Raw genomic sequence first — 24,664 nt, 5'->3', positions numbered from 1 at the left:
ATTAACATCCGTCTTCTCCTCAAAGTCTTTGCCTCAGACTCACTGGGGTGATGCAGAATTAATGAGAGAAAACTGCTGGGAAGGTGGTGGGCATGAAAGCAACAGACAACGTCTTCTGCTCTGAGAGAATTATTAAAGTGCCGGTTGCCAGGCGGAGACGAGATCATCAGTGGGAGCCAGCCTCGGCGCGCGTCATAAGGGAGGCAGAGAGCAGGAAAATATGTTCTGTTTTGGCTCCCGTCATTTAGCGCCATCTGCTCGGTCATTTGGGTGTTTGTGTTTGCTTTTTTTTCCCCTCCCCTGTAAACTTGACAGGGGACAAATGCAGCGGGTGTGAAGCAAGATAGGATGATAGATGCTCTCTGCATGCAAAGTGTCAGTAAACAGAGCAGCCAAGATCAAGCAGGGCGCAGCAGGGGAGTACAAGTCAGGAAAAACACGATACCGCACCGCTCATCATTAGAATGTTATCCTTTTAATGGGAGTCTTCATCTGCTTTCTCTGTTGATTTTTATTTAATGTAAGGCTTTTGAACATGTAGAAATAATAATGTCACACTGAGTTTTTAATCTTTGGTTTAATCTTCAAAAAATACTTCAAAAATTAAATTGTCTTCTTTTTAATGAATTGCATATTAGTTGATATCAATTATTATTGATTCGTTTCTTGTTTTAGAAATACTGGTGGCTGTTATTCAACAGGTTGTTGCTAGGTAACCACAGAGTGAGTGAGTTGCTAGGTAGCCAAAGAGTGAGTGAGTTGCTAGGTAACCAAAGAGTGAGTGAGTTGATTCCACCAACTTTGTGTAGCTAGCTGTGAGAGCTTGAATAGCCTTTCTTCTGCCTACATCCCCCAGAATGCTGTGCGGTTCTGGATCGGAGTTCAGTGAAATTATTGAATATTGATATTGATCATGTCTTGATTTATTGCCCACCACTAATGTTCTAATAAGTTTTAATTGGTAATCTTCAGCGGTGGGCGCAGTTCCACTTATGGGCTAATAGCAGAGCTAACGCTTCATGTAGCGCCTTAGCGTTTCTGCTAACTTTGAAAACTTTTAGCGCTGATATTGTAAAGTTTGCTGCGATCTAAAATATTTTGAAGCTCTAGTAACAACAACAAAAATCAAAGCCCACAGCATCAAACATGCTTAACAGCTGTGATGATGTATTTTTGCTAACAAGATGTTTGGCTTTCCACAAATATAGTTCTGTGTATTAGAGACAAACATTTGTACTTTGGTCTCATCTGTCTAAAAGTAATTCTTACAGAAATCTTGAAGCTCAGCTTTTATTTTAGGGAATCTGACAAAACTGGGGTGAAGTTGACATCCAGTCCTGGAAAGATTATCAACTCTCTTAAATACAGTGGTGGAGTAAGTACTCAAAAAATGTACTTAAGTWAAAGTACAAATACACAGACAAAAATGTACTCAAGTAAAAGTAAAACTACCACATTAACATTTGTACTTAAGTAAAAGTAAAAAAGTATTGGCTTTTAAAAATACTTAAGTATTAAAAGTAAAAGTACTTGCTGAATGGATTACTTAATCCCTAATACAATATCATTAAGTGAACCGATCATATTTAATTTTAATACATCAGAAATGCGCCATTTTAATGAACAATGCCACAGATAAAGCATGTTTTTATCATGTTTACTCTCTGTAAAATAGTCTATACTTAGATATGTGATTCTATGCATCATAATTTCAGGGATGGAAACATCTGGTCTCCTTTCAAAACATAACATGAACTTCACTTTTTTTGCTACTAGTGGCATTTATTTTTAAAGAAATCCAACAGAAAGGGGATGGAAAGAAGGTGGGTGGGAGAGGACAGGCAACCAAGAAGCCAGTAGCAGAGTTGTAGTCAAGACCACCTACCCAAGACCAGCACCCCGCGCTACGTGACACAAAACAATTTACTTTTACCTATCAAATTTACTTCTCAAATTGATCTGAAAGATCCACATTCCCATAAAAAAACTAGATATTAAATACTTAGAGCTGAAATAAATTTAATCAGTAAAGATCCGTCCAGAATAATCTAATCGTTCCTGAATGTCATATCAATGCAGATTTTGGTATCAGCGTTGTCCCATAAATGCGACACCTCAGTCAACACCTCCACACAATAATTCAGCACGAGTGACTTTTTTTTATCGCAGATGCAACATGTGTCTCTGTACAGCTAGCTTTGCTAGCATCGCGTCCACAGATCTTACCTTTCTTTAAGCTTTCCTTCCAAGTGACGCTAAAAGTTGGACGAAGTCCCGCCGTCTGTGAAAGCGAAGCGCTGCTGATTTTACATGTCGCCATATCAATTTATGCAGCGCTATTATATTACTGACCAGTGGCGCAACTACACATTATTCAGGTGGATGCAAAAACATAGATCGGCGCCCCCCTCCCTCCCCCCTCCCGAGGGAAGGAACGTCAGGGTGAAAGAGCGATGCTCACTCACCCCCGAGGCGACGATACGTGAAGGGTACAACTCGCTACATTTACCTCGTTATGTGCGCGAGGTGAAGGAGCGTAAGGCGCGCCGCCCCCTCCAGACGGGGTTTTGGCGCCCCCTCTGGTGCTGCGCCCCTATGCGTTGCATACCCTGCATACCCACTTTTTGCGCCACTGGGTGCGCCACCCCCTCCAGACGGGGTTTTGGCGCCCCCTCTGGTGCTGCGCCCCTATGCGTTGCATACCCTGCATACCCACTTTTTGCGCCACTGTTACTGACGATTAGACAGATATCGCCTCCCGCTCAGAGGAAACCACTGCGCATGTCTTGGAGCTCTGCGTGCGAGTAAAGGTGGAGCCGATGGGTGACAACAGACACTAAGTCACGTTATTGCTGGGATTTTACGGCGCCACCTTAAATCCCTGAACTTCACATTTTAACGGAAAAAAAGAGCAACGCGACTTGGATGTAACGAGTAACGCGACAGTTTTGTAGAAATGTAGTGAAGTAGAAAGTACAGATACTTACTGTAAAATGTAGTGGAGTAAAAGTAGAAAGTATCCATTATTAAATCTACTTAAGTAAAGTACAGATACACGAAAATTTTACTTAAGCACAGTAACGTTACTTCCCACCACTGCTTAAATGTTTTCCACTAATGACTAAACTTAAACCAACAAGCTACAAAAACTTGCTTTAATAAAAGTGATGAGTAATTTCCCGGTTGGGATGAATAAAGTACTTCTATCCATCCATCCATCCATCCATCCATCCATCCATCCATCCATCCATCCATCCATCCATCCATCCATCCATCCATCCATCCATCCATGAGACTTCCTGATTTTAAATTAACCAAGAACATTTGATTGACAACATCCTTCCATTTCCCCATGACTGCAAATTCAGCAACTCAGACTCTAAATATTTAGTTAGATTATTATCTCAGATTATTCAGTGTAAACACTCGCCTAATGTTACATTTAGATCTTGTTTCAAAGTCTCTCTGTATTTAGTGCTCCATGAATAACTGTCTGCAAAGGTTACAATTGTTTTATTTCACAATGGTCTCAGACGTCAAAGTTGTCAAGTCTCCACAAAGACATCACAGCAGAAAAGGCTAAATAATGATGACAGGAAGGCGGATCAGAAATGTGTCATCATCATGGGCAGTGACTCCACCACGCTTTGTGACCCTGACATTTCCTGCAGCTCTCAAGGGTAATAAATTTATTCCTGTTTGCAGTGATATTTTCATTATGGCATCGTCTTCTCTCTCTTTGCTCATCATCACCTAAACGGAGGTTAATGTGACTCTCGGCGTAGGAAACTCATCATATCCCAGATTATCAAGTCAGTTCAGTTGGAAAATCATATTCAGAGTTTGTAAAGATGCTTTACGAACTCTGAATTTGTAAAGCATCTTTACGAATTCATAGAAAGTGGACTTTTTTGAAAATCCACTTTCAAGGACTTTCAAGAAAGTCCTTGAAAGTGGTTGATATTCAATCTGCTGTTTTGTAATAAGGTGGAATCAAACGTTTGACTAAAAGCTTAAATTTGGAAAACGTTATTTACAGTTGAAACCAGATATTTTCATAAATCCAATAAAAAGACAGACACATTTTTTCTCACCGTCTGAAGTTAAATCAGACTAAACTTTTCTTCCTGTAGAGTCATCAAAATTATTAATTATCTTTAATTAGAATCATCAAAATTATTTCTATTTGCTAAATTACAGAAATTGATATTTTGTTTAGTAACTTTTGTGTTTAAGCATTTAATTAGTGCAGAAAGGTCATTTTCCCTAACATTTGTTTTGATTATTTGAAACAAATCCTAATAAATTACTTATTGATCTGTGTAACTGAAATAAAGGCTGGCATATATTTTATATGTTAAACACTGAAATTGGAGGATATTTTTTGTTAAATTAGTGTTTTGTTCTGGAACCAGTCAGATATTTAGGTGACATTTCAAAACATAATCTTTGTTATATTTTAGTTTACCTAGAATACTGTCACAAAATTATTAGTGGTAGAAGTGATTTGAAACTCTTTCTTTTTTGCCTAAGTGTGGAGTTGAAAAGTTTGAAAACTTGCCCTGAAAATGCTTGAAAATAGCTTGAATTTACTGAAAAAAAGACTCTCCACTGCTCTGTGTCTTCGCTGAAGGTGCTTCAGGAGGAATACAAGGTCATTAACTCCTTCTGAGAGAGACGAACGGAACAATGGGGAAGGTTTAGAGGGTCAGAGTGAAAAATTGTTGATAGAGTTGATAAAAACCAGCAGCAAAGATGGAGTGTGCACAGAAAATGGTGATAGAAAGGGGAATCCCCTGAGAGACAGGAGATTTGAAAATGGTGCAGAATATTGAACCAAAAACAAAGAAGAACTCAAGGGAGTAAAAATTCAATATCTCTATTCCCTAAGGAACTGCAGCATGACACACTAATCCCTGCAAAAAAAAGTAATGCATATCAAAGGCCTAAACAAAGGAAAGCAACAGAACAACCTTCCCACCGGCGTCTGGAATAAACTCAGTGCAGCTGAAATGTTTGAGGATGAAAGTTTCACTTACAGCTTTTAGTAAACATCCCAAAACAATCGAAAAAACAATAGAAAGTATCATAAAACAAAAATAAACTATACCTGCTTTAGGCTGGATCTGGTTTCCTTTGCAGAACTTTTACAGACTTTTAAGTAATGTTCAAAACAAGATGCTCAACTCTAAACTGTGTCAATGACCTGATTAATTAAAACGATTAATTTCTTACCTTTCAGGGAATGTTACTCAAACTTTTCCAGGCCGAGGATCACAGAGCACCTAACTCAACAACACCTTAATATATACAACCTGGAACGAAAATATTAGTCTCTTCACTTACTGTCTTTGTTCATCCTAATGGACACGACTACTCAGAATCTAAACGTATAGATTCTAAGTTAGCTTGGTAAGCTAGCTGAGCATCGCACTTTGAGCTCACATCTCGGCAAATAAACGGTTGTTTGCATGCAGTACCCTGGGGACGATAAGGGGTTCCTGCAGACCAACAGTAGTCTGGGGACCACAGTTTGAGAAAGACCGCCATAAGGGGACATTGAGAAAAAAATAAGAGAAAAGCGATCCCACCTTACTTTCTCCAGATCCTGAGAAATGTTTGAAAAATCGTAAGCTCCTTTTTTAGGTTGAAAAAGTGTGTTTATTCAGTTTCTGCAATGCGGGTAGTGGAGTGGAAACGAGAGACACGGAGGACGATTTACGTTTTCTACGGTCTACAAATATACAACAAACTTCCAGAAAACTGCAAAACTGCTGAAACACTGAGTTCCTTTAAGTCGAGGCTAAACACAGACCTGTTTAGAGTTGACTTTGATTAATAATAACTGGAACACTGATCAATATCATATTTGATGTGCTTGATCATTTTGATGATGTCATTGAATAAAACGTAACGTTTATTGCTTGTTTCATAATTGGTGACTTTATAATATTTTTATGGTGTAAAGCTCTTTGAACTGCCTTATTGCTGAAATACCAGTAATCTTGACTTTACTATTAAACGGCTTTAATCAAAATTTAGATAATGCGTATTTCTCAAAGGATTTACTATCATCATTTATCAAGTTTCTTTAATCTTTAATCACTTAAACTTCTGCGATTTAATTACATGAAATGAAACGCATCAAATAATAAATAAGTAATAACAGTTCTATAAGTTATTAGATTTAATAAAGTCTAGCAGTCATCAATCATTCATTGGTCTCTCTAGAGTTTAATTAAAGAGGTTTGTTGGCTTGTTTCCTGAGTCCCCATAGTTAACTCTAAATAGAGCGTGGAAGTAAAAGGTCCAGAAAGTTTTCTGCTGAGAACAGAACGAGACATTTTATGGCACCGAATCAGCAGGATTATCTGAGTCAGTTCAGGTTTAAGGTTCCCACATTCCTGCCACTGTCCATGGCTGGAGGAGATAACTTCATATCTAACTTTATTATGGAAAATTCACATTTTGGACGTTTTTATAAGTTAATTTGGGTTTCAGCTGCTTCTAAAACCAACCCAATCACTTTAAGAAAACACAAAGCCGTTATTAGGCAATAAGTTCATGTCATTTGGTGTCTGGAAAATGAGCCGTTTTGAAAACCTAAAGATTGTTGAGTCACACAGCGCCGTTACCTAGCAACCCCAGGACTTTTAGTCAGCTGTACATGCTGTACAATGGCTACTGGAAAAGAGACATGTTTTGTTGATGACTCAACATTCAGAAACCATTTGCTGCAATCTTGTTGGTTGTGCAGGAGGCTCTACTGCTTTTCAAAGATGTACGGGTGTATAATTGCGCATCTGTTTGCAGCCATTTTCCCATGCGAGTGTGAATGTTGAGTTGGGGGCGTGGCCAGTAACGGTCTTTGGATTTAAAGTGACAAGACGCCTTAAAACAGTTCATTCTGAAGGGAGCTCAAAATGCACAGAACTGCTCAGAGAGAATAATCAGGTTAGAATACACAAAAATCAACGTTTTGTGTATTCTAACCTGTTCAGGGAAGCACAAATAGGCCACTTATACAAATAAAAAGTGGTAGTGGTAGTTTAAATTACTAAAAAAAGTTGATTAATATCCATTTATCTGCAGAAAATGTAAAATGTAAAAGTGTGAGGCTGAAGTAAAGACCAGAAAACTGTCATTTCAAAACAGGATGTCTCCTGAAGAGACGAAGTTAATCAGCAGACATTGTTTGCTGCTCTGCTGCATTGTTACTTTAGTGCATTCTCATGCTGAATACAAAAGCAAAGTGAATGTTAGAAAAGAAATTCAAGGTTTTACAAGCCGTTCAGTAGAAGAAGAGCCTCAGTTTCCTGTTTGCAGTAGCTGCAGGACAGAAAACAACAGAAACAGGAGCTGAAGGAAAACGTTTGACCAGCTCTTCATCTGCATGCATGAAACACTCCAAATATTCTTTCATCACATCAAATTTACCCTCTAACCTGCTTAATATGCATGAAAAGAAAGTCAGTGTACTTTACTGTAGCGAATCATGGGAGTCAAAGACAAAAACCCCCTCAAACAAACGGCTGAGCTTCCCCTTCATCAGCAGAAGGCTTTTTCTCCGTGGGCCGGCTTCCTTTCTCTGCCTTATTAATGGCTCTGTGTATGAGAGTAAACAAAACCAGGCCTTTTCAAAAAAGAGCACATTTTCTTTTCATAATGCAGGTTGTGGAGGTCATTCGCCATGCTTCACGCCGCCTCCCGGCAGAAATACGGACCGACTCAGCAAGCCCACACAGCTGCCTCCTTCGTTTTATCATTACAATAAATTACTCTGCTCCGCGGTCTTCCTAAAGAAAAAACGTTCCACCATTAAAAGCCTCCCGTTTTTGTTACTATTTGTTCCCGGTGTGGTGGTATCGGGGGAGGGAGGAGGGGGGGTGGGTGGACGCATCGCAGTTTAGTTTTCGACACAGGAAGACGTTGTGTGATGTTCTTCTGCGCAGAACCGCCCACAGGCAAAAACCTGCCTCACAGATTACTGCTGAGTGAAGGAAGCAACTAATAACAAACTCGTCTGCATCAGGCAGCGGCCTGACATGAGTGAAAGCTCACACGTTGATGAGGAAGAAGAAAAATATCACAGCCTGTCTAGTGGAAAAGCAGTGAAATAGTTCTCGTGCAGCCAGAGACCTTATTGTTTACATACTGAAGGCTGTGATTGAATGGCAATTTGTTTAAAGTAACACAGAAAGACTGGAATAAGATGCAAAGGGAAATAGATGCTTGACATGCTCTGAGAAATGGAAGAGCCTGGATGAAATGCTTTTACCAGGTTGTTATGAAAAGTGTCAAGTTGGTTAAAAGACCTGCATGCTCCCTCCGCAGCTGAAAAAGGTTTTACACTAAAACCCGAGGACCTGGAAAGAAATGACAAGTATTGACAGTGTGTGTTGGTGGATCATAAGTAGATTATAGTAGAGCCTCAAATACAAAACAAAGGAGCAGGAGACGAAATAAACAGATCAACACGGCATAAATTCCTCTTTTCCTGTCGGCCCTTCACGTTGTCTGGAATGCTTTCTGATACTGAACCTGGCAGGATTAGTGACCTCACAAAGCTCCTTCGCTGGAAAGTGTGATTGAAATAAAAAAGTCTTTTAAGGAGACCTGTTATTGTACTTCTGTTTGTGTCTCTGCTGCTTCTAAAAACACCAAATTGTTGGGTTTTTTTCTTTAAAAAAATATTCAGCTGTTTTTGTCAACAAGTTAATATTTTTGGTGTCTTAAAATTGAGCCAGGTACTGCACCGTTACCTAGCAACCCTAGCTGAGCCCAGCATGTTTGGTCAGCTGGTTTTACTGCTGTATCCACTGCACAATGGCTGCTGGAAAAGACAAGTGTTTTATTGCTGACCTGCCATGTAGAAACCACTTGCAGCATTCTTGTTAGTTGTGTAGCAGGCTCCACTTCTGCTTTTCAGAGATGTACAGTTGTATAAGCAGCAGCTTATTTGGATTTAAGGGGACAGGAGGCCCTAAAACAGCTAATAAGCCGAACTGAGCAGACTAAAATTTTATCTAAGAATGATTTTGTTTAAAAAATGTAATGTATGTGTTTTGTATTGCCCATATTCTAACCTGCTGAATGAAGCATAATAGGTTTCCTTTAATGTTCTTCAAGGATCCTTAGTGGGCTGAGTTTAAAATATTCAGTGGCAAACCCCAAAAATGCCAGCTATTCCACAGGAGCATCTTACTGGGCTTAATGAAGCAACATAACTATAATATATCTGCATTAAAAGTATAAAAAAAAAAAATAAGGGCTCACAGTTTACAGTTTTCTGGTCAATTGTTGATCTTTATAAAGGCTGACTTTTATCAGCAGTTCAAATATAAACATGCTTTAGTCGAGTTTGACAAGCATTAAAAAATACTCATGAGGTTATTTATTATTTGTGTTTTTGTTATCATTCAGGTTCAACTTTCTGACTTGGTAACAATCAGAACATTCAATGTCTCCCAGATTCAAAGTCAAAAATCCGGCTATATGCTGATGACATTGTCCTTGTTTGCTATAATTTTGTCGATGCTTTTGAAATGTGGTCCAACTTAAGAAAAAGTCCAAAATGATTGGTTGTGATACAGTAGAGTCACAAAATAAGTTTATAAAAATGTCTGGGAAAAGTGAAAAATCTTCTGACAGAGAAGCAAAGTTTTCCTCGAGTGAAGGTAACGTATATTTAACTCGATGATAAAGTCCTTGCTTTGAGTTGAACCCAAATTATCACGTACAAAACATCTGCATTATGCTGTTTCGTGCCAATCCATCTATTTTATAATTCATTTCAGGCAAGCATGAAATGTTTTAATGAGAGCGCCGAGCATCCTTCTACGTCTCAGGTATTCAGCTCTTGTCTTTACATGCCCTCACCTTGCTCTTCTCTCTTCAAAGCAAAACCAGCGACTGCACTTTTATACATATGCATATACATGCCTATAAAAAGTTAAATTCCAATCAAATAGTAATTTCTTTCTTTATTGTTAAGTGGGAGTAACTGAAGCTGCATTTTATCACCATCAGACCGAGATTAATCCCAGTGAAACACGATCAAAATGCTCTTAATTTTTATTTTTCTGTAGAAGGTATTTTAGGGTCAAATATGGGAGGAATGAAAGAAGAGTTTTACAGTGTGCATGTTGACCTAGAGTCATAATAAAATATGATAATGAAAGAAATAATAAAAGCTGTTTTTTCAGTGAAAGTCTGTGGATAAATGAGGTTTAACTCGGTTTTAAAAAGGTGAATAATGTAAGAAAATGTTGTTTGTGATCGTTTTACCCGGTTTACAAATTAAAACTCCATAAATTTATGGGACAAATTTGTGTCATTTTTTAATTGTAGTTGGGGGTCTCAAAAAACAGTCATCAGTCTTTTCCAGCAACAAAAAAAAAAAAATCTCACTGGAAATTTTTGAGTTTTGAAACAGAAAAATTTAAAAAGCCAAAAATATTTTTGGCTTTTCTAAAAAAACAAATGTAGATTTTTGCTGATTTTGTGTTTCATATCTACAAAACCCCACCACTGATAAAATCCCTCTCAAGTTTTGGATCTACAATGAAAATCCATTTTGACAACATTTTTAAAGTCTTTTTTTGCTTGAGTTTACTTTTCTTGTTGTTGTTTTTGGCCTACAACTACTTTCGATTCGACCTTTTTGGCTTACGTGACAAAATGTTTGGACACCCCTGACCTGAGTTATCTAAACCTGTAAAAACCTGAAGGAAAATCCACAGGAGGTTTGCTTGCAGGTCAGAGGAGGAAGMGGAAACTTCACTTTATCTAAGAAAGGTGTATCAATCATCTTGCTGAAGTTTGGGCAAGAAAACAAAAAATCTCCCTGAGTCCCTGTGTAAGCATGACGTCCTCTCAGCCATCAGCTTGCCACAATGGCGCTGAGGTATTTTCCTCTGAGTGTTTCTGACAGGTGACAGATCGTATCGGCGCAGCATGCAGAGCCATCACCAGGCACGGTTCGGCTGAATCGCCCGTCATTGCAGATTATCTCACACAAATGGACAGCTCTCCTGCCGCGAATGTCAAGAGCGAGTTATTGAGCGGAATCGGAGGCAGATGAGTGTCTGGCGCATCCCGGGCAGTTCTCCACGCCGGCTTAGCTCCTCGTTCTCCAGACGTAAAGCTCCAGGAGCTGCAGCTTGTTTCGATCCTGCCTGTTCCAATAACTCCCACCTCACCTCTCCTCGGTCTTTGAAAGAAAGTTTCTTTATGCCCTTTCTTTCCTGCTCTGTTTTCGCCCAAGCGCTGTTTATTTCACTTTGCAAGACGAGAGGTTCAGTGGAGACTAAAAGGGATTCTCTTAAAAGCAAAGCGCCGTCGAGTCGGACCTTATGACACGTTTTGTCTGCCGCCTTTGAGTAAAAGGAGATTCTTCTGCTGTAACAAAACAGCCAAATTGCATTCTCCGTGTCCCCGGGCTGTGGATGTTATTTGTCGCCTGCCGAAGCGGCTTCACAGCCTGCCTTATCTTCCCTTTTAAATTGACCACACAATAACAGCCGCCTCTCCGCAAAGTTGTCCCATTAAAGCCGTCACAGGTAAACACTGCTGCCTGTTTCGGGCCTCGAATGCCATCAGCCGCTCTGGGCCTCCGCAACCAGCAGCCGTCGAGCTTTGAAATGTTAGTTATCAGTGCAGCAGATCCCTCCTCCTCCTCCTCCTTCGTTTATTCCGGAGCATCCAGCTCTCCGTCGGGGACGTGGTGCGTGTGCCGGCCCGTGTTTGCGTGCTGGCCTGTTTGTCTGCTGCCGAAGTGGCAAACTGCTAATGAATAATGCAGGGTGATGGTGATGGTGATGTGTTGACAGCTCCGACGGCTGAGAGCTGCCGAGCCGCGTATTGGTGATGATGTCCCATTTCCCTTCCGCGCTATTCCACCCTTTTATTACGACAAATTGCTTCTCTTTTTTTTTCTTCTTTTTTTGTAATTTCTCCTCCCCAACAACCTCCTGCATGTTTGTGTGCATCAGTGTTTGAAGGAGTTTGTCGGGCTCAAAATCCAAACATTTTGAATAATGCAGCTGAAAGTTAGCAGCTGATTGGTTTCTAAATTGATTCCTCTTGCTTGCATTTCTGGATTGGATCGGTATCTCTGACTAACACGGTGGTTCCTCATTATTTATTCGCAGTTTCTCCAGACGGTTTTTATCCATATCACACAGAAATTGTTTAAAAATGAATAGTGTTTTATGAAGCTCTGGAAAAAATGGAAAAACTCCTCATGGTTTTTCCACCAAATATTGATTTCTGAACTCTTCCTGAGTTAAAACATTAGTGTTGTTGTTGTTTCTAAATGAATATTAACTTGTTTTCTTTTTATTGTTTTAGGTCTGAAAGCTCTGCATTTTTTTCATCATTTTCTGCAAATAAATACTAAATTTTTGCTTGGAATTTCGGAAACATGTCTGTAGTTCATGGGATAAAAGAACAAGGTTCATTTTACTCAAACAAACTACACAATAAATTCTGCAGAGTTAAATCAACACTATGCTGAGTCTATGTGGTCCTCGTCAGAGTTGGTGTTAATTTAACTCCTAGAGTTATTTCAAAAATAGTTCGAGTAGTTCAAACTTTTTCAAGCGTTAAAATGAATTCATTTCTTGTTGAAATAATTCTGAAAAGAGTTAAATTAACACTAATTCTGATAAGGACCACATAGACTCGGCATAGTGTTGATTTAACTCTGCAGAATTTGTTGTGTATAGAGAGTAAAATCAGATAAACTGATCATTTTAAGTGGTCTCTTAATTCTCTCTTGTAATGTTTTTTTTTTCCTTTCTGCACTTCTCAAATCGATGTTTAAAGTTTCCAAGAGTGAGTGAGAATCATCCCAAGATGCTAAAGTGTCACACGGAGGATTAATAGTAGCAGAATATGGAGATGGTACTCTTTTTATTAAAAAAGTAAATAAATAAATAAATAAATAAATAAAGGGAACGGTGAGCGTTTCTTTGTTAGACTTACCTGATTGTTTTTGAGAAAGTCCAAATTTGCAGCTTCCATGTCAGAAAGCAAGCCGTAGAGTTTTAATCTGGGCCTCAGGTCAAAATGTCTGCGGCTCCTACAGCCTGTCAAACACCTGGACATAGATCTGAGGTAAAAACCACAGCAGTTTAAAAATCACAGCAAACTTCAGTATCACAAACGACTTCACACCAGCAGAGTGGCGTCTCTTTGTTGAGAAAAATCGGATACATTTGTTTCTTTTTAACCAAGTGGCTGGATTTGCTACGAACCCAGTGACGCTTTTTATTTATGCATCATATTTTATGATCGCATTTTCAGCTGAATGACGTTTTCCTGACATCATCCTGCCTGAGCTGAGGATCTCTGCAGCTCCTCCAGAGTTAGCAGGAGTCTTTTTGGCTCGACGCCGATGTTAATCGCTCGTTTCGAAACGGGAAAAAATGCACCGAACAGCTTCTCAGTGTCTCAGTCCTCTTCAGTTTGGGCGTGAAAGACACAGAGGTGAACTGTTGTTCCCATTATTTGCGCAGTGGAGTTCAGAGCAGAGGCATCATTACTGAGCAGCGTGAGGCTGGAGACACCATCATTACAACGCCCCAAAATGGGTTTATTTCTAAACTTATTTACTTTGAGCCTGCGTCTCTTTCAGAGCTATAAGCACTGTAAAACAAACATAATGGAAATCTCTCTCCTGTGTTCCTGTTTGACTTGGCTGCATTTAATGAGCCTGGTGTTTGCAAACTGTTTTTAAGCATTTGCAGAGAAAGCCGAGTGATGCTTCTGCTCGGCTTGAGGTCTGGGAAGAAAAGTCAGTTATTTGTCTGGTTGGAGGTCGTTTTCATGTTAATGGTGTTCGCCGAACACTTTCTCTAAGTTTAGTCCAGTTGTTTCCCATAGAACAGGCGAGTCAAACTCATTTTCGTTTTGGGCCAAATCAAGATCATGAACGCTCTTAAATCTCCAGTTGTGCCCGAATGTGTTGATAAAACCTGATCACAAACTGTTAAAATATCAACAAATTCTTAAAATGAAATAATACTGAACAACTTTTCAGTTCCTTCAGGATTCTGTGATTCTTTTTGTCATTTTTTGCTATAAAAATCAAAGTGTTTGTGGAACTAATTTGGAAATATTTGCGCTTATTTATGGCAATAAATGCGACTTTTTATTACTTGCTGTATAGATCCTGGATTCTAATCTGACATCAATTAAGGCTGAGGCAGCTGTTTAGGACAAGTAAAGTTTATGACAATTGTTGAGAAAAATGCAATAAATTTCCAATTATTAGTGCAAAAAAGTGCAGAAATTTGTTGATTTTGTGTGAATTTCCACAATAATTCTCAAGAAACTGGAAGGACTGATTGATATAATTTGGCAGTAAACGGATAAAAAGCGTATTAATTTAATTGATAACATGATATTTAAGAACTCTTGGTATTTAGTCTAACATAGAGGGACACATAAAAAGCTGTGGCGGACCAGATGTGGCCCATGAACCTTAAGTTTGACACATGTGTCATAGAATATTTAATTCCAGATAAATTATGAAGCTCTAATTTAAAACTTTCAGTTGGATAAAGTTCAATATTTACAGCTCTAGATAAAATTAAGAGACAATTTAAAATGATCAGTTTCTCTGATTTTACTTTTTATAGGTTTATGTTTGAGTAAAATGAACATTTTTATTTTATTCTATGAACCACTGACAACATGTCTCTGAAATTCAAAGCAAAAATTTAGTGTTTATTTGCAGAAAATGAGAAATGGTCAAAATAACTAAAAAGATGCAGAGCTTTCAGACCTCAAATAAAGCAAAGAAAACAAGTTAATGTTAATTTATAAACAACAACACTGATGTTTTAACTCAGGAAGAGTTCAGAGATCAATATTTGGCAGAGAAACCATGAGGGGGTTTTCAATGTGGTTCAGTGCACAGATGTTCGATCGGTCACCGATCATAATCGGCCGATTTTCGTGAAAAAGGGTATGATCGGTGATCGGCGATCATTGGCTCTTGTTGCCGATACCGATCACCTGCTTCTCATTTCGCAGCCTGCCTGTGCAGCTGGTCTCCTCTTTCCTTCACTCTGCGCAAACGCGCAGCAAAAAATCCTAAGCGATGTGGAACTATAACGCACTGAGTGAATGGGGAAGTTTGCGTGTTGCCTTCATATGTTATCAGTCTGTTAAAGATAGTATTATTGATAGTACAATTTGCACAATGCCTGTTTTGTTTAGTTTTCTTCTTGGAAAAAGTTATTAAAAACAAGTTTTTGTCTAAATTAAGGTGAATTCATGGTTCCTTTTTCCACATAATGTAACCGGTAGTGTTTATGATAAAAAAATAATAATAATTATTATGTGATCGGAATCGGTGATCGGCCCTCATGGGTGATCGGTATCGGTATCGGCAGGAAAAACCTGATCGGCACATTTCTAATATATATATATATAGGAAAGCGTACATGGAACGACATAACCAAGTGGTGGGCATAGTGTACAGGAACATCTGTGCAGAATATGGACTGGAAGCCCCGAGATCAAAGTGGGGAACATCCCCAAATGGAGAACCAACCGGACATTGTGGTGGTGGATAAAGAACAGAGGAAAGCCGTTGTGGTGGATGTAGCAATACCAAGTGACTACAACATCAGGAAAAAGGAGCATGAGAAATTGGAGAAATACCAGGGCCTCAGGGAGGAACTGGAAAAGACCTGGAAGGTGAAGACCACAGTGGTGCCTGTGGTCATCGGGGCCCTCGGGGCAGTCACCCCCAAACTGGAGCAGTGGCTCAAACAGATCCCAGGAACAACATCAGACATCTCAGTCCAGAAATGTGCAGTTCTAGGCACAGCCAAGATACTGGAGGACCCTCAAGCTCCCAGGCCTCTGGTAGAGGACCCGAGCTCAGAGGACGAGAGAGATCACCATCGGAGGGTGAGAAGGGAAATAAACATCATAAATCTATATAATGGCTCTATATAAATACATATATTTATTGGTAGAGAGCTCAATCAAACCAAAGTCATGAATTTTGGACCCTGGTGTAGATTTGTTTCTTCTTTCTTTTATGAAATAATAGCCTAGGTTTTCAGTCTGTTGTGTCTCTGGAGAGTCCAGACGGCCACAGGTGGTTTTCAGGTAAAATACATATTAAACATATCTTCATATATTTTTGTTTTCAGCATACTTTGGCTTGCTGAGTGGCCTCAGGGAGTCTGTGGCCCCCTGCCCGGTCTGACCTGCAGACTCAGACTTTCTTCTCAACCTCCAGCCAAGATGAAACTCCAACTCCGTGTTGTTGGATAAAAATGATCAAAGCTGACATGTCTTAACTTTGAACATCCACAAATCAAACACTAATAGTCTGGGGCTCATCAAAAGATTATACATGTTGGTATTGATTTGCCCACCAGGTGCTTGAATAATTGAAGAGCTGCCTGTTGTTGCTCAGCTTTTCAGCAGCTTTTTTTTTTTTTTATCATCTCCAGTCAAGTGTAAAAGATCCAAAACTTGAGTGTTAAATTAAAAATCACATTGAACTGGGCATCTGTTGAAGGAGACGATGGTGTTTCTGCTGACCTGCTATTACCGTTACATTCACATTTACATGCGAGCTGAGGATGAGCTCTCAGAGGAAGCATTTGTTGGAATAATTTAACGACTCGGTTGAGCTGTAATGCATCAGCAAAAGGTGCAAAGGTCACTGGAACAGCATTAATGAAACTCTGCGATTGCAAATCATCCATCCATCCATCCATCCAGTTTCTTACACCCTTACCCCTTCGTGGGGTCGGGAGGGTTGCTGGTGCCTCTCCAGCTAACGTTCCGGGCGAGAGGCGGGGTCACCCTGGACAGGTCGCCAGTCTGTTGCAGGGCAACACAGAGACACACAACCATGCACACACACTCACACCTAGGGACAACTTGGAGAGGCCAATTAACCTGACAGTCATGTTTTTGGACTGTGGGAGGAAACCGGAGTACCAGGAGAAAACCCACGCATGCACAGGGAGAACATGCAAACTCCATGCAGAAAGGGCCGGGAATCGAACCCAGAACCTTCTGGCTGCAAGGCAACAGCTCTACCAACTGCGCCACTGTGCAGCCCGTGATTGCAAATGATTAATATTTGAATTGTGATGGATATTATTCTGACCAAGATTTTTATTTTATTTTGTCTGCGTTTGCAGGATTCAGTCCGGCTCGTACCTGAGCACCGGCTGGTTCACACTCATCCTGGCCATGGACATGTGCAAAGAGATCCACATCTACGGCATGATAAACGACACCTACTGCAAGTAAGACATGGAAATAAAAACATCAGATTTCATAAATCTCATAAATTAAATATGTTCATTCACATCTTTAACTGCACACCGTTTCATTTCCAGCAGTGGAGAAACACAAATTATGGTTTAGTACAAGTTAAAGTACTATTTTCTCTTAACTTCCTTTTAAAATACTTAAAGTATTGAAAGTAAAAGTACTTCAAATACAAACAAATACATTCAAACATGGACCCTCTGCATGTTGCTGTTTATATCTGGACATTTTCCACACAGCGGTAGAGATCAATAACATGGTTTTAACTGAACATTTTTGATCATTAGTGCGTCAGTAAGTGATATATTTCTTTAACTTGAGATAACAGGGAGGATTAAAAAGTGTTCATGTCTTCCTCCTCTTTTTCAGACAGAAAAGTAGCAATAAGCTAATTATTTTGTATGCACATGTTTTCTCTGCTTATTTTCTTGTTTTTAAAACCCTGTTTGAAATAAATAAATACCTCGCTACATCCCACCACCGTCCATTTCGAAGCCAAGCTGTTGGATTTAATGGTTAGATTTCCTTTCTGGCATCCATACTGGATTTTTCTGTGGCGTCACTGGGCCTATCTCTGCCTGCCTTGTGTTTCTTGCTGTCCCTTCTGCTTTGAGTCTCTCCTGTCGTCTTTCCCCTGAATGCTGGCTGAGTGATTACCGTCGGGCTGCGAGGCCGTAGGAGGGATGACAAACACGCCGCTCTGGGTTCGGCTGCTCTCTTTCTTACTCTCTCTCTAAATGCGTCGCATTCTCGATGAACTCATCATCCACCTGAACCTCCTCTATCCCCCCCCCCCCCGAATCAAACACGCTTCCCAAATGCATGCTGGAAATCCAGCTTTTCATCCTCCGTACGTTCCCCGGTGCGCAGCGGGAGCCGAGATAAGAGCTGCAGACACATGGCAGAGAGGCGCGCGTAATTCAACCGGCACAGAGGAGATTTGATGATTTAGCGAGGCAGTTACTGGATACTTCTCCCCCTCTCTGCCTGTGCATCGTTTATTTCCCCCCCGTCCTCACTGACGCCTGCAGATGTTGTGTTTTTACAAGTTTTCCGAACTGACAACTTGCATGTTTGCATGAAGCGGTTCAAGGTTTTCAGATTTAGAGCCGATGCTGCAGAGATGGTGAAATCAGTGGCAGGATGGAGCAAAGTACAAGTACTTCGAATACTGAAGTATATTTTTAATGTACCTGTACTTAGGCCTGTCGCAATAAGCAATAAATAATCAATTGATCACATGATACATTAAAACAGGCTCAATTTCCACTTGCGTGATTTATTGTTTTCCTCTTGTACCAAAATCTCAACAAAAGTCTTCAGTCTTTTTTTTGAAGGACAGTTTTGTTTACAGACTTCATGATTCATTTTATTTGTTGTTTCTGTTGTTGTTGTTTTTAAAAATGTCTCCCAGTCCCAGTGTTAAATGTTCATTAGAATTTAAAGTTTATTGATCTTTGAGAATGTGTTCTTGCATCATTATGCCATTATTATCATTATATTACTCAAAACCACAATATTATTGTTTATTTGAATTATTTCTGGGACGGTTTATCATCCAGCTAAATGTGTAACCAGGCTACTGGAGTAGAGTTTTGTCTGTTTATTTGGACCTTTACTTACGTGCCGTGTAAGGCTGGGAAAATATGGCTGAAAATCTCACAACACAAGCATTTCATATTTGTTGAATAATTAAATATTTTTTGTTTTAAATATCTGACATGATGCCAAACTGCTCACGTGACCTTTCTTGTTTTCCAAACAATTTTCACTCCATGTTGTTTTGTTTTTTTTAAAGAAGTTACAAGGAAACCTTTAACTGGTGCTGCTCGAGTTACTCAACAGGTCATTGCTAGGTAACCAAAGAGTGAGTTGCTAGGTAACCAAAGGGTTAGTGAGTCAGTTGATTCCACCAATTTTGGTTCAACCGTTAAAGCCTTTCCTCTGCATTTCCCAGAATGCTGTGCGGTTCTGGATTGGAGTTCAGTGAAATTATTGGATAATATTTCAGATGTATTGATATTCATCACATTTCTATCTCAATACATATTGTTATTGATTTATTGTCCAGCCGCAATGCTGATACAGGTTTCCAATGGCTTCTAATCAACACTGGTGGGCCCACTTCCGCCAGCGCGCTGATAGCGAAGCTAATGTTTGGTTTAGCATGCTTTAGCGGTCCTGCTACAATGTTGCCTAGATGAGTGCGATCCCATCTGTTTATATTGATCATGTGACTATTGTCACTGTCCAGCACTCGTGTAGGGTTTGAGTATTTTCTCCAGCTCTGGTGAAACTGAATTTATTCGTTAAACCCGGCGCCCCGCTGTGTGACAGAGGAGAAGCGGTTGTGTGTTACAGGGACCTGGCAGACGGCCACAGTCGCTGCTGCTGTTACGACTGTTTCTCTTCTGTCTCGTTCATCCTCCCAATGCAGTTGTTACACAAGTCATCCGCTCATAAAGCTGTCAGACGCCATTAAAAACAGACACCAGAGGACACACTGAACCCGATGCGCTGCGTTGTGCTCTTGCTTTTGTGTGGTTGAGTTCATATTCCTTTTAATGAACACTATAAACAGGGAATTTAGGACAAAACACAATAACTTTCTTTACTCTGAAGTGAGACATTTGCTGCATGTTTCAGATTTACTCTGCTGATTATTTTATAATTCAATGCCCTCCAGCTAACATGCTACATTTCATCGATATGCCACGGTTTACATTAGTGTTGTTGCTTCACTCACTTACCTGAGACATCATTTTTCATCCCAACAGGAGTTTATGCAGCTCTGAGTTAAAAACTCAACTGTATTCTCTTGCTGGGTATAAATTGCACATAAAAACTCAGTTTTTTAAACAATTAGCATCTGCAAATAAACATTATGGATACAATGTTTATATATCCATGATATATATGTTTATGGATATAAACATTATGCATAAACATGGATATAATTGTAATATTAAACGGTTTAATCGCCTAGAGCGACTAGATGACAGAAATATACCTGAGTGAAGTTGGACCCCCGCCATCTTCAAATTATACAAAACTGGTGTAAAGCGTTTGTGCTGTTGTCATTTTAAAGATATTAAAAATAATTATTACAAAATATGGTGTCAGTCAATGTGCTACAAATGTTTTAGATGCACAAACATAGTGCAGTTAATTAACAATTTTATTTGATTTTGTTAACATGAGGGGGAGGCAGGTTGATTTCTGATGACCTCTGGAAACTTTTTAAAAAATTAAATCTTAAAAATTGTAACAGCACAAATGGAAACAATTTGCTTCCACAGCTGATTGTCTCCATATTTCATCTGATTTTGTAAATTTGGACTGGCTGCTTGACCTTTGATGACCTCTGGAAACATTTATGAATATCTTTAAAATAATATCAGCCCAAACATTTGACACCTCAAAATGTTTTTAATCGATACGCATATCAGAAAGTCGACATGTTTAGTTTTTGAAAATAAATCTTGAAATCAAAACTAACCTTATAAAATCTTCAAATCTTATTTAATAGCACCAGGAAACATTAAAGATAGTAAGTGAGTCCGTTTTATTTATACAGAAAAACACAAAGTGCTTTACCAGGGGAAAGAAATGTTAAAAATACAAATAACAACATAAAACAAAATAAAGACAGAAAACAGAGAAGATGATTTTAAACTAGTTAAAAGTCGTTCTGTATAAATGAGTTTTCTACTGTTCCTAAAACAATCAGAACAGACAATCTGACTTACTGCATATCGTGTTATCAGTATCGTTGTTTTTAATTGCCCAGTCCTAAATAGTTTTTAAAACTTTAGAAAAACCTGAGGAACCAGAGAATACTAAATGATCAAAAAACAAATAGCAGCTTGAATATAATAAAACATAGTCTAAAACGTCTGCACAGTATCGGTATAGTTCTTGTTAAAATAAAAACACAGATGGTTGAAACCCTGTTGTTGGGATTTAACCGTGTTTTATTCTCTGAGAAGCTTTTAACTCGTTGGGATTCGCTCCGATTGAACAGCATTTGTTAGATTTTGGCTGACAAACCCTTCGCTCTCAGATGCAGCTGCAGTTCATCCCGGAGCTGCAGGACAGGGAAACCTGACTCCCCACGCGGTGTGTTGCACACAACCAATGGGAAGCTGCTGTTGCAGGAAAGTGTTTGGAAACGGATAAGTGCTCAGAGAGAACACTCGGCTGCTGATTGAATGTATCGGTTCATCCCGACTGAAGACGGTAACGGGTCATTCAGAAGCATCGATGCTGGCCGCCTGCCCAAAGTGAGGCTCCGCTGAGACAAAATCCTGGCATTCACTCTGAAATCAGGCGTAATTTTAATTGGTAGTTTTATTATTGAGGAAAATTTCATCCTGCTAAGATTCAGCTGTGGAAAATTTCAAGCCATCTGCCATAAATTACTATGTCTTTATTAAGTCCAGAACCTTTTAAATGTAAAATTCACTCATTTTTAATTTCATTTTTTATTTTTTTACAAAGACCATTCATGTTGCATTGGCCCAGTCAAAGTCCTTTTTAAATCCCAGTGTCCATTCATTGTCCATTCATCCAATCTGACTCAGCTTGAGCTGTTTTACAAAAACAAATTTGGTAAAACGGGAGCATAGAGGTGTTAAACTCTACTTAGTTTTGAAATATCAATGAATTAAGGGTTGGAACTTTAATCTGTTCATTTTTATTAATTAATTACATCAATATCTTAAAGCAATTAAACACATTTTTGTTTTTTTCCATACAAAAGTCCAGAGTAGGAACCTTCGTGTTGTGTTTCTGGTACATCTGTAAATGTGACGCACAAGCGTCGTCGTTTGAAAAAATCAGCCATAGATGACAAAACCGCGTCTTTTGGTCCATTTGAGGTAAATTTTTTTCTTAAAAAAAAAAGAAAAACGATGTGAAGGAACCCTAGAAAAACTATAAATGTGTTCAAGTTGTGCTAATCAGAGTTAGCCTCTCAGTGAAGCTATTCTAGCCTGAAGTATCATCTCAATGCTAATCATGTTGCAGCAGCTAACAGTCGTCCCCAATGCTAACGTTAGAATTGGAGCATTTAAATACAAACCCTGTAATTAAATTTTAATCAAATCTCACCACTAAATAGAACAAAATTAAATGTGAAAAGTTTTAGTTGTGTGAATGTTTTTGCAAGACTTAACCGTCCAACTATATTGATTACTGGACGAACTCTTCCTTCAAAATAAAAGGTTTTATCACCTAATTCAAGCTTCTCTTCCTCCTCCGTAGAGACAGATTTAGTCTGATAACGTTTCTCTCCTCCTCCTTTAGGACTGAGGGCTACAGGCAGGTTCCCTACCACTACTACGAGGCGGGCAGCCGGGACGAGTGTGCAGAGTACCATCTGCACGAGAGCGCCCCCTACGGCGGACACCGCTTCATCACAGAGAAGTCAGTTTTCGCCAAGTGGGCCAAGAGCCACTCCATCAAGTTCTTCAACCCTACGTGGCAGCTGTCGTGACCCCGGCCGACCCCAATGAGCACGAGAAAACCCGCACTACAACAAACACACACATCGGTTTTCAGATTTCTCCCCATTTCTGTCATTTTGCTCCCATTTGGTTCTTCAGAATTAGGTGAAATCTGAAGACTAAACGTGGACGTGCATCTTTCATACCTTTGGCTTCTTGGATTGTACGTTTTCAGCAGACGAATGTGGAACGCTCCCTGCTCTGCACTGGCAGAACCAAACATTTGTGGCTCTGTGAGTCCAGCAAAGAACGCCTTGAGAGGAAAAGACGTTATCTGGTGTTAACTCGTTTTGGATTTGGGGGGGAAGAACTCCAACCGGACGATTTGTGTCGGCTTGGACGTCTCGTCAGCTTCTCTGCTGTTTCGCCTCCTGTCAGGTTGTAATTAATCTGTAACAAGCTTCGTTCAGGCTTTCATCTACTGAAGGCAGATGCTCTGTCAGCTTCAATTTGCATCGATCCGTTTAAAAAAATCTTCAGCAAACAAGATTGTCTCACAAAGCGATCAAAAATCAGGTTGTAGGTAAAACTGGTGATGTAAATCGGCTTCGTTGTGTTTCAACCTGAAGATGTCGGCTCCTTTTTCGTGCTTTAATCCAGAGAAGCTAAATTTCATTGTGGCTTTGGTTTTAGTCTCTGGAGGGTTTGCTGATTTACTGTGCCAGTGACAATGTAAGCAGCACAGCACAGAGAGCGAGGTGCAATTAGAGAGTCCATCTCTCTGGAAGCAGTTTGGGCCCCTACAGAGGAGGAGATTTATGTGTGCAGTGAAACCATTTGAAGTTAATTGTATCCCATTATCATTTCGTGCCTGCAATATACTTTGCAGTTCATTGTATAGACAAAGAAGAAGATGCATTTGCTCTCTTCCTCTCATCTTCTCATCCAGCTTTGTGCCTCTTTGTGTAACACATTGCCGTGTGGTCTTTATCCCGTTTGTCATGGGTGCAGCGCGCTCGTCTCTCGCTCAGTAACGTCTCATCGCATCTGTTACAGGACGGTGAGGAACAACCAGTGGGTCTCTGCTGGGGCCTGTGGGACCAGCGATGACAACTGAAAAGTGTCAAAGACTTCTAGTTTAGGCAAACAGTGAGATACTTGCTGCAGCGTAAGCAGACAGGATTGTCGTGGTTTGCAGGTCGGCTGTAGTAACATGTGAAAACTGGGCTAAAAGTTTGGAACAAAATGTGCATTTAGAGCTGCTGGACAAAATCACTAAAATAATGTATAATGCTTAGCGAATAAGGACCAAAAGTGACACAATTTAGTACACAAGTACACTGCTTTTTACGGCTTTTTTAAACCATAATCATCAAAACTGCAAGAACTACAGGCTGAAATACTCAAAGGGAGTGTTCACACCTGATAGTCTGGTAGATTCGGTCAGACTGGAGCCCAAAATTGCAACATTTGTTACATTTTCAGATGCTGTGGCTCGCTTTCACACTCCAACAATCAAAATGATTGAAAAACCTGTTCCCCTCCTCGCCTGTGGGGGCGCTACACCAATAACCACTGAAGTAAAAAATACAAAAACCTCAGAAGACGACACTGAGTGCAACTTCCTTTGTCACGAAATATAAACAAAAATGGAGTGACGTCAGATTTTAGTGGTGGTACGATTTCTCTCTTGTCATTTCTCTCTGTATCGTTAGACTCTTGCGTTTGTTTTAGTAGAATTTACCCAGAATGCCCTGCGCTGTAGTCCACTTCCTGCTTTTAGAGCGTTCTCCAGTCTGCTTGGTGTTCACAGATGCATTCAAATGGCACCATACTTCACTTTAATCGAACCGAGACTGAGGCTTTTGGGCGGACCAGAGGTTGCCGAGTTTGATTTCGTG

General features: G+C 39.7%; 1 protein-coding gene across 1 annotated transcript in view; it reads left to right on the top strand.

The window, feature by feature from the left end:
* The window catches only part of st6galnac3 (ST6 (alpha-N-acetyl-neuraminyl-2,3-beta-galactosyl-1,3)-N-acetylgalactosaminide alpha-2,6-sialyltransferase 3), an 81,057-nt gene extending 56,700 nt beyond the window's left edge, over positions 1–24,357 (top strand). The window contains exons 4-5 of the mRNA XM_017309900.1: positions 17,184–17,291; positions 22,624–24,357. Coding sequence (XP_017165389.1) covers positions 17,184–17,291; positions 22,624–22,813 — 298 coding nt within the window. The 3' untranslated portion in view covers positions 22,814–24,357. The remainder of the gene's footprint in view (positions 1–17,183; positions 17,292–22,623) is intronic.
* Positions 24,358–24,664: the final 307 nt, after the last annotated feature.

This window comes from Poecilia reticulata, linkage group LG17 (genome assembly GCF_000633615.1).
Source record: "Poecilia reticulata strain Guanapo linkage group LG17, Guppy_female_1.0+MT, whole genome shotgun sequence".
Taxonomy (NCBI): domain Eukaryota; kingdom Metazoa; phylum Chordata; class Actinopteri; order Cyprinodontiformes; family Poeciliidae; genus Poecilia; species Poecilia reticulata.
The sequence above is the reverse complement of the archived record's forward strand: the minus strand, read 5'-3'. Positions and strand labels throughout refer to the sequence as shown.